The following is an 11213-nucleotide window of genomic DNA, read 5'->3' on the forward strand; positions in this document are numbered from 1 at the left end:
TCTTGTGATGAACTAATGATATGTATTTGGCATTCTAGATGTAAATATTTTTTTTCATAAATTTGATCAAAATTTGTGAGGTTTGAATTTTCGATATATGCACTACATCATGGAATCATGGGAGTATTTGGTTACTTGCTTATTAAAAATATTTCAAGAGAAGGTGTTGCGTTTAGAAAAACTTAGAAGCATACGATAATGTTACATCTGACAAACGTCAGCTGGGAGGGAATGGCAAGGGAATGCTCTTTTTTTGCAAATTTAGTTGGGAAGAGAGGGTAAATCCTGCCTTTTTTACAGCAAATGGCATGCGTTTATGAAGAAACTGCCAACCTCATACTTCTTTTTTGCGAGAAAATTACCGAGATATTCATCATAGCATCGCAGTACAAAGAACATAAAAATAATAAAAATTACATCCATATCTATAGACCATCTAACGACGACTACAAGCATTGAAGCGAGACAGAGGCGCTCCATCGCCATCACCCTCTCCCTCAGTGGAGTCGGGCCAAACTTATTGCAGTACACAGTCTAAACTTGTCACCTCAAATGTTCGTAAATACCAACCCCTCCTAGAGAATGTTCGCCGGCTGCGGTCCAAAACATAAGATTAAGGCATCTTCAACGCCGACCCTCAAACCACCCGCATACGTTCGAACCGCGCATCCGGATGTGTTGTACCACCCAATGCTGGTTCAGTCGGTCCGTCCAGCGATCCGGACGTGTTTTTTCCCGCAAACCGGAGACAAACTACGGGGGTTGCGGGCTCCGGACCGCTGCCACGCCCGCGTCTGACCGCCTTGCCCCATAAAAAATCCTACCCGCCTCTCCCGTGCTTTCCATCGGACGTCGGCGCCGCTTGCCACTCCGCATTCGTATCGGCCCACAGCATGCAACGGTCGACATTGATGTCCGCGATTTGACCGAACGGGAGGGCGGCAAGGAGTGATCGCTTAGCGATTGCTCCGCCAACGCCGGCAGGGGCAACGCCGCCGCTAGGGCTCCGCCAACAGTGGCCAAGGCGGCTCTCCGCACCATGCAATAGGAGGCGGAGCCGCTCCTACGCGAGCGGCAGGCAGCCACCGGACAAGGCTGTCGTGGCCTCAAGCAACATTGCGTCACTGAAGGGACGACGAGGACACAGACGACGATGGTGGTGCGGCAGGACAAAGCGGCCACGCGTACGAGATAGTCGTCTGGTATTTATAGTTTTTAGTAAAACAATCAAAAAATCATCCGTTATGTAAATTATATCCGAACTTAATGAAATATGTCGTCTTTGCATGAATTTTGTATGGTTAGTTCAAACAGTTGATGAAATGTATGCAAGCAGCTTTGGATGTTCTGCTCCCGCATCAGTGTCCGCGGACTGACCCCTTGTCCGCGGACGAATGCCGGAACATATTTGCGGTCCAGCTTTAGAAATGCCCTCATCCAGAAAAAATACCCTATGGACAATAAAGTGGCGCGGCAAAGGCGAGCGATCCCTGCTGGCTAGAATTTTATACACTAGGGACGTGTTTGGTTGCCTGCAACCATAGGATGAGGCTGTATGAGGAAAACGATACAGGCTAAGCAGGGCCTAGTTGAAGAAAAATATTGCAAAAAACGACGTATACATGTTGATTGGTTACCTGTATGGTGGTTGGTGAGGTTTTGCAGCATACAGACTCACACATTTAGTAGCGGCGGCTTCCCATATACGCTGTGAGAGGAGCATATGGTCTGACACGGAAAAGAAGAGAATTTTTCTCACCTTGTGATCCGTGCGAGTTTGCATGAATGAAAACCGATAATGTGGGAATTTCTCCTCAGCATGATCCTAGAGTGCTTTAAACATTGTGCAATACACGGAATTGATGCGAGCCAAATAACCAAACACCGTTAGCGAATTTTTTTCTCTATATGCAGCCAGTCTATCGACCTCCGTATGGGAAACCAAACACGCCCTATCCGTAAAAAAAAAACACGCCCTAGAAAGATCCGGATTCTTGTTTGCATTTTTCAGCTTTGTTTCTACGTCGCCCGTAAACAAATCTTAATTCGCAGCGTGGAACATGACACTTGCACAGATGGAGACGAAACCCTCCCTCTGTGCAACGTGCTCACGGCGAGGGCACACGTCGGGACGGGGCCACGTCCGTGTGTGTGCTGTACTTCATGTCACACGTGTGGCGCCGCACAAACTCCTCGTGTCCGTTCGGTCTGGCAGAAAGAAGCTTGTCCAATTCTTGGATCCGGTGACGGCTGTCGCACGTACTACTATACCTGGCAAACCCTGCATGCACCTGGTGGCAGCAGAACATCAGAAATAATAAGCAGGGAAATTGTCCCCATCTACCTGGGGCTTGGACACAGCAAAGCCTGGTACTAATCTTGCTTGGTAACTTTTTTTTTTTGAACACATCTTGCTTTGGTAACTTACCAAAGGGAGTCTCCCCAATAACCACACAATGGTGACTGAATTCTGAATCCAAGAGTTGCCCACCTGAAGAAACAGCATTTGATTCTCACCTAAAGAAAGAAGGATTCAGAAGGTGAGATCGGGACGCGTAGACGATTATCGCATTGCCGAATTGAACTCGACCTGCAAAGGAGATCGAATCCAGTGGCTTCAGAGAGATTTTTCATTTTTGTTTCTTGAAGAGGGATGGCCTGGCATGGTGGATGAGAGCCCCTCTGGTTAGCCAAGAAGACCCACCCATGCAACCACACAAACTGCATCCATCACAGGGGCTTCCCAGCCGATGGTGAGATGGATCAGTTAGCAGAGGCATTGCATAGGCAAGTCATTCTTGGCTATCAGATGAAGGGAGGCTCTCCATCTCCATGCAAGGCTTCACCTCTTCTTCTTCTTCTTTTTCTTCACACTTGATATGCAATTCCTTCTCTCATGTATGTATGTTTGATGGTGGGTCTCCTTGGGGGTCTGTGTGGCATGCGTCCCTGCTGGCTCAGACAAGCTGGCATTTATAGTGTGGACATGGGAGGAGGTCAGGGCAGGTGTTGCTTGCGGCTTGCCACATTTAAGCTGAGTCGCACAATTGGGATCAGTCCAAATTGTATTTGTAGCCGAGTGAAAATCAATTGTATTTATTTGAGTGAGGATTTTGGATTATCGGAACTCTATATGAGGTTTTTATTTTTAACCGAGTGATGTATGTGCACCGTCCATTATAAAAGTTCACCAGAGGAACAAAACATATACCAAACATAAAAAATAATAATTACATTGAGGTGTCTACCACCAAACGACCACTATCGTCGTCAAAACGAGCCGCCGACGCACCTTTGCCGATGCTCTCCTATTGGAGTTGGCCTGACCTTATCGATGGCAGTCAGGCAGTCTTCATGAACATGCCCCTAAGGACCAATGTCCTTGAGCCGCAGTCGCATGTCGAACCCTTTAATTGATCAGAAGCGCTTGGCACCAGATCTCGCTGTTGCTTATGTACGATGAGGAACATTAACCTTGCTACTACAAGGAGACGACAGGAATCTACATAGAAGCGACGTCAAGCTAGTCATCTTCCACGACGAACTCGAAGAGGCTCAGAGCTCGAAAAACCAACTCAAAAATGAAGCGATGTCATCAGCCCATAATATAAACGCTCTTATATTATGGAACGGAGAGAGTAAATGAAGCCAAGGAACCAGGATTTCCCTTGCCGCCGCCAGGGTAGCAGATACAGGGAAGGTGATTCCACAGACTGACCAGCAGAGCCTGGAGGGGATGAGTTCAGATGGTTAATTTGCATTTTCCAAGATTTGTTATGCAATGTTTGTTCAATGGGAAATGACATTTTCGTCGGCTACAAGGTATTTGTGGTGACTTTGACAATCTCAAACTCCGTATGTTTGGTCTCTTGGTAGGGTTCGATCTCTTAGGTGTAGTCATATGGATAGGGTGTGCATATGTGTGTTCATAGGTATATTTATAAAAAGAACATATATTTTACTGCACTTCCCCATTATGTCCATATCGCAATATTATTCCATTGAAAAGTAGATTTTATTCTATAGATCCTGAAAGTTGACCCACAAAATTCTTTTGAAATCTCATCCTCAGGGATTGAGATGCCCAATGTCAAGATCGATCAAAGCATCTAAACGGTACCTCTCGAAAAGGAAGTCTAGCGAATGTCAATGAGCATCCAAGAGTCAAGAGTAACAATCACAGCCAGTATATGCTTACTGCATGGTACCAACGATCATTTCCCAACACAGGTGAAATGGTCAGATCACCGCAGCAAATGATGAAGGAATATTGCTTGAGGCTGCAATTTCAGGCATCAACTTGTACGTGTATAGTGCACTTGTACGGGCCATCAGATGCAATAATTCTACTGCTTATATCATAAGTTGCAGGACTACATCACAAGTTCGACGACAACTAAAGCATGAAACATCCATCAAAAGCACAGACCGCTCCAGACTTCACAAACCTTTCAAAAAGTCAAATATATGGCTACAAGAAATAGTAACGCACATCGATTTATAAGTCTACAATGTCAATGCAGGCAACAGGAGGCAATAAAGTAGTTCGGTTGTTTATTTTACAGGTGGAAATTTCTACATTTCAAGTAGAGCAACTAATGCCTTGTTCTTCGTGAAGCTACTTCTCATCAGATCCTTACTGCCTACCCTGCACGACACCAAAATGAAGAGGCATCAGTGATTAGCCACAGATTAACAGTATTATAGCAAGACTACAGATACAATTTTTCATAGGCATATTCCTCAGGGACCGCTGCTGCCAAATGAGTGTGCGGAGAAATTGGAACAGAATAAGATTGTCATAGCTTGGGTTTGATGTATGCGTCAGGATTTCCTTATAAATGATTGAATAATGATAATATATGCTTGCACTTATATTTAACAACTTAGGAGGTTCATTGCTCTAATGGTTTACCAAACAGATGTGGGTGAGCATTTAAGAACAAAAATTTAATCCACTTAGGAGACATGTGGAAACTGAAATCTAACAGTCAACATACAAACTTCAACCTCTCAGTGGGCAAGCACTACAGGCGTGATAAAAGTAATATTCATAGGTTTGATCGAAGTACTAGGTCGCACCATAATTATGCGATTTAAGCTTTATGGACAAAAGATATCAACATTGATCAACTTTAATCCGATACTTGTCCATAGTGCCAGTAAAAATCATATGACAAATGCTTTTATACCTGTCAGTTCCCTTGTTGTCCTTCACCTGGGCTAGGATACTGATCGGAAACCCCTTGTAAGTTATCTCCTCCATATGCAGGCGCTGCACCCTGTCTGTTGTCTCCACCATAACCAGGACCCCCTTGGTTACCTCCAGCATATCTCGATCCAGACGGTTGCCCATAAGCTGGAGGTCCAAATGGCTTCCCATAGGATCCAGGTGCAGACGGTTGACCATAATTTCCAGGTGCAGGCGGTTGACCGTAATTTCCAGGTGCAGGTGGTTGACCATAATTTCCAGGTGCTGAAGGGCCACCAGGCCTGAGATCTCCTTCCTGTCCTTGCGAGAAACTCCTGCGCTCTTGTGGATCTTGGAAACCTTGACCGGCTTCATTTACACGCCCTTGGTACCCACCAGGTGCATTGTAACCTGGACGGTCGGCGGAATCATTCCTCCCATAACCTCTACCATCTTGTCCAGCTTGTGTGTAATTCTGCTGTGGAGCGTAGCCTCTTACTTCTTGCTGTGGGCGGGACCCTTGGAAGTTTCCTTGTGGTGGCGACCTGTTCTGGTAATTTCCGTGAGGTGGAGGACTGTTCTGGTAATTACCTTGCGGTGGAGGACTGTTTTCGTAATTCCCACGATAGTTGCGGTTTCTATCATTCCTTGACAGTTTGCTATACTGAACAGGTGGTGGTCTTGGAGTTATGACACCATTCTCATATTTGTCTCCTGATGAAACCAATTCACACATACAGATTAGATTGGGGGCATAGGAAGTTACTAAACAGTAATTGATGAACAAGAATACAACAAACCTCCATACTCCTTTGTCTCTGGGTATAAATATGAATCAGGCAAGATAAAAACAACTCCAGGCAATCCTGATCAAAATGCAAAAAAAGAAGGTACTTAAATTTATAGAATAACAAACATTTCAAACAGAATATAAGTCTACATATCACATCATCTCACCGCGAAACTTTTCTGACATTTCCTCAGTCATTACAGCTTGAAAACCAACATATGTTGTTGTACTAAGAGCATACATCCTCTTCTTAGCCTCCTCATAACTACAAGAAGCTAAGAGCTCAGCTAAATGTTGCAAATGATATTACATTGCTTACACATCAGTCGGAAGAAACATTAGCATCATAAATAAGGGCATGCCTTCACTAGATAATTTCAGAGCCATCAATTTGATAAGCAACAGCTTCACAAATTCTAGGCAAGAGCAACGACTTAACCTTTTAAGAGCGGAAACAGAACCATCAAATATAGGGAACCATTCGCTAGCAGTATTCATTGGTGTAGAAACAGACCATTCGCTAACAACAACAACAACAACAACAACAACAACAACAACAAAGCCTTTAGTCCCAAACAAGTTGGGGTAGGCTAGAGGTGAAACCCATAAGATCTCGCAACCAACTCATGGCTCTGGCACATGGATAGCAAGCTTCCACGCACCCCTGTCCATAGCTAGCAGTGAGCATCAAATTCGATGAATAAGAACATACTGCAGAAACTATAACAGATAATGGGATCTTTGAACTGAAAAGTACATTCAAAATACTAGATGTAGACCCCATAATGACTTAAGTTATATATTACCAAAACGTTATGAAAAATTACCATTGCCATTCTCCAAAATCAAATTATTCTATATTTCCCTTTATAACCAGTTAATTACTATTCTAATTTCATACAGAAGAAAGCAACAAAGCTGACAGCGCAAACGATATTAGTTTTCAGGTCAATCTCGAGGTGCTACTTCTGATATTTCTGCCTAGTGGCCCACGTCTAGTTTAGTGGAGAGCCCTAACTAAAAAAGGCAGGATTAAATGTATGGTTGGATTATGGAAAATGCATGTCTTTACACTCAGGAAATGATAAATAGCAGTGAATTTAGAATATCTTGAATACTTCAAATCACCACACATACAAAAATGCTCCAAACAGAACAATGTTACTTGACATAGGTGTATCAAACTACCCCCTCCGTTCCATAATTCTTGTTTATTCAAGTCAAAAAATGTTGATGACACACAAAAAAATTGCATCATTCATGACTAAATCACTGGAGCTATCGAGCATATAAAATTTTAAAACGTTATTAGTCGCCATAAGTAGAACAAGGCACATTATCGCAAGAATCAAATTCTGTTGACATAATTCAGATCCATAGCCACCAAAATAAACATGACACCCACCCTCAAAGCTATCACCCACTCACCTGAAAAAGCAACAAGCAGCTCAATGATTCCAGCAATTGCAACTACAGATTAGTATCGTAAACCTTTGTTAATAAAAATATTAATATGGAACGACAATCAAACTAACAGCACGCCATATATCCGAACCAAATGAATACCACACACACGCAGCCTTCAATCACTCCAACCATACACAAGACACAAGAAAGGAAAGCAATCAGACTCATCCTCTGAGACTACTTCGACACGAGATGAGTCCGATTCCTGACCGATTCACACATTTCTAACGAGAAACGAAATAAGACTAATTCGACATGAAGACAGGTCCGTTTCCTGACCGATTCACAGATTTCTGACAAGAAACGAAATAAGGGGGACTTCGTTATACCTTCCGACGACCTTGGCGAGGGTCTGCAGGTAGGTCTCGATCATCTCCTCGCGGGAGGGCTTGGGGTTGGGGAACTCCATTGTGATGAGCCAGTGGTTGTAGTCGCACCCCTCGAAGAGGATCTCGTCGGGGTCGATTTTGGCGTCGTCCGCCCCACCGCCGTAGTTACCCCGTGCCGCTGCCGCCGCCGTCGACCGGAAGCCGGCGGCGCCCCCGGGTAGGAACAGGCGCGGGAGCGGCAGCGGCGCGACGAAGGGGGCGAGGAGGGGGGGCCGATGGGGGGATGCCGCGGCGGAGGCGGTCGGACGGAGGAGGGACGCGGAGGTGGAGGCGGCGGCGAGGGCCCGACGGAGGCGGAGCGCGAGGGCCATGGCGGGCTAGGGTTTTCGTTGGGGGCGCCGCGGATGGAGGCTTCTGGGGTTTAAGGGGGTCGCGTGAGATGGGAGCGGTATACGGAAATGAGCAGCAGGGAAACGGCATACGGGTGAAAGTTGGGCCCCAAAAAATGTCTAACCAGTTTCGTTATTAAACGCTATAAATTTTGTAGTGACCCGTATAATCAGCTCAACTTCCCCTCTCACCGTGGGAAGGATGGCCCCTTTATGTAGAAATGCCACATCAGTGCGCCGCCGGCGGAGTCTGCCATCACAGGCGACGACGACGACCATCATCGTCACGTCGCCCACCCACCCGCTTGCCGTTGTCACCCATTGTTCGCCGTCGTCGCGCCACTGCTAAAAGAACACTTTCAAAAAAAGTTTTTACAGGACTTGCTAAAGCACCTCACGTAAACCTCTCCTGAATTATATAGACACCTCGTAAAAGTATTTTTAAAAGAAGTTTCTTTTAAACTTGTTGAAGAGGCTCTAAGTGCTTATTTCCTCCGGGTTTAGTAGACCCTTTATTTTTTTTTGATAGAAAGACTATAAAGAAATCCCCTACAGTATAATTGGTGCAACAAACCCAAATTACAAGTACCGTGCCTTGAACCTGGGTGGGTGGGAAGGCATCAGCCCCTTCCCACCACTAGGCTATGCCTTAGTCTGGTAGACCCCTTATGTTTGGAATCAAATTCTGATCATCCATACAACAAACATAATATAAGGTACATGCTACAAAAAGATACCTCGAAACAAGTTCCTTGCAGTATTTTTTTGTGATATATATTTCTTAGTTTATTAATTAAATTTATGGTCAAAGTTTTGCCCAAAATAAGAGAGCTAATAAGGCAGACGGAGGAAGTATTTCTCATGGTGTGTTTGGTGGTGTGCATCATCTCATATATTCCTTTTCCAATCCATGTACAGTTGTTTGGTAGAGTGCATGTGCTCCATCATTGGTGGTTTCCTCGGGAAACCGTCATGGTACCTTGATCCGGGAAACCGACAGATGGAACCCCCGCAATCTGACAATATGTCGTCCCTCGAACCTGATTGAAAACGAAAGTATGTATGCCACAAGCCGAAGTGCGGCGAGCATCCGAGGAAGGCCTCATATAGGGTGATGAAACACACTATGTAAAGGATTGAATTGGGGATAAATGACGCAATTGGAGGCAGTAAAAATGCAAGAGTCCCCCGCAAGAAGGGGTGAATTGGAGATCCCAAACCTCTAATAAGAAAAGGGGACAAAAGCATACCCGCTCCTTCTTCTGGGGGTTGGGGTGGGTTCTTGGAAGGTATCCTGGTCAACGATGACCGGCCCCGGACGTGCATACGCGAGCTCCGATGGGGTAGATGCCCGGCATTAGAGAGACAGTCCAGTTGGCCTTGAGACATTGTGTAGTGATTCCACTCTCCCTCAACAGTGATGGTCCCACATGAGGACGAGGCAGGGGCATAACCCACACCCCTGGATCTTTTCTGTGGGAGACCGTCGGCAATTAGTGGAAGCAGGAAAGTGCATGGGAGCACGGCGGAGGTTGGGGCGAAGAGGCAGAGCACAAGGAAGAAGATCACGACAAGGAATGACGTGTAACTCTTCGCTTGTGACCCTCGTATCCTTTATATGCGAGGGGGATTTGTGAAGCGACGGTGGCATAGCCGAGCCATGGTGCATTAAATCTGCATTTTTCATGTGCGTCATGCGCGAGAATTGAGTTGGCAATAGTTAAAATTTGTATTTGTAGAAACGCACGGTCGCCTTTTTGATGGGATGGGCGATGGTGAGTCCTGACCCACGTTTGCACTTAGCGCTGACCGGCGCGGCAGAGATGTCTTTGCGGCCATGTAGGTTGATGGACGGGATGGGGCAGCGATGTCGGCCTCAGCCCCAACCATCATTACCCTACCAAACATGGGAATACTTCACAACTAAGGGGGTGTTGTGCGAAAAGATTTCCGACATTCGGAGCAACAAGGAAGTAACGAAGAGCTTGCGTAAACCGAGGTGGACCTGAAACATCTCGAATACGAACCAAACATCGGATACATAAGGATTCATTGAACCAATTTTCGAGACTGAAGACCAAAGAATGAAGAACAACTCGAAAGATCCGAGGAGCGTCTGTGATTTGTAGACCGGTTCAGGGGCTACTAACGGTGTTCTGGATTGTGGGTCACTGACCACGTTGTCTCCCGGCCAGATGGACTGGGTCATGGACCTCCATATCGGTTCACCAGTGGGCTACGTCAAGGGGCCCATGGCGTGTGAAAGGAAGGCTCCTGAAGACTTGACGTATACTCCAAGATATTAGAGGTTGTTTACAACACGTTCCCTTTTGTGTGTAATCGACTAACTTGTAACCCTAGACCCCCTCCCCCAGCCACTATATGTAAGTGCATCTAGTGCCACCCCTTGTTGATTTGGGAGTATTGACGACAAACTTGGTTGTGGGACTAATGTGTTTGTGAGATTCATAGGAGAACACAGGTATAAGTCCCTATGGATTCAGTTTACCCATCAAAGATGACCCCTAAAAATGTATGGAGACATTGAAGATAATGGTACACGAAGATTTTCGCTTGAAGACAATGGAGCGCGAAGACGTAGTCTTTTGGTAGCTTCATTTTATTCTCTCCTGAGTCATAGGAACCACCGAAGTATTGATGGCCCACAAGTATAGGGGGTCAATCATAGTCCTTTCGATAAGTAAGAGTGTCGAACCCAATGAGGAGCAGAAGGAAATGACAAGCGGTTTTCAGCAAGGTATTTTCTGCAAGCACTAAAATTGTCGGTAACAGATAGTTTGATAGCAAGGTAATTTGTAACGAGCAACAAGTAGCAATAGTAATAAAGGTGCAGCAAGGTAGCCCAATCCTTTTTATAGCAAAGGACAGGCCAGAACTTTCTCATATAGCAAGTAAAGTGTTCTTGAGGACACATGGGAATTCATCTAGTCACTTTCATCATGTTTGTTTGATTCACGTTTGTTACTTTGATAATCTGATATGTGGGTGGACTGATGCTTAGGTGTTGTTCTTACTTGAACTAACCT

General features: G+C 45.3%; 1 protein-coding gene and 1 long non-coding RNA gene across 2 annotated transcripts; both read right to left on the minus strand.

The window, feature by feature from the left end:
• Positions 1-140: 140 nt before the first annotated feature.
• Positions 141-2907, minus strand: LOC123082126 (uncharacterized). The gene is made up of 3 exons (XR_006438950.1): positions 2591-2907; positions 2429-2517; positions 141-2291 (listed from the first exon to the last, which is right to left on the minus strand). It is a non-coding gene; the product is annotated as an uncharacterized lncRNA (long non-coding RNA).
• A 1525-nt stretch (positions 2908-4432) lies between these two features.
• LOC123086551 (multiple organellar RNA editing factor 1, mitochondrial) lies at positions 4433-8219 on the minus strand. The gene is made up of 5 exons (XM_044508311.1): positions 7778-8219; positions 6149-6246; positions 5992-6057; positions 5193-5905; positions 4433-4648 (listed from the first exon to the last, which is right to left on the minus strand). Exons 1-4 carry the CDS (start codon positions 8146-8148, stop codon positions 5196-5198), a joined length of 1245 nt encoding a protein of 414 aa, XP_044364246.1. The 5' UTR covers positions 8149-8219; the 3' UTR covers positions 4433-4648; positions 5193-5195.
• Positions 8220-11213: the final 2994 nt, after the last annotated feature.

Source organism: Triticum aestivum, chromosome 4A, assembly GCF_018294505.1.
Source record: "Triticum aestivum cultivar Chinese Spring chromosome 4A, IWGSC CS RefSeq v2.1, whole genome shotgun sequence".
Taxonomy (NCBI): domain Eukaryota; kingdom Viridiplantae; phylum Streptophyta; class Magnoliopsida; order Poales; family Poaceae; genus Triticum; species Triticum aestivum.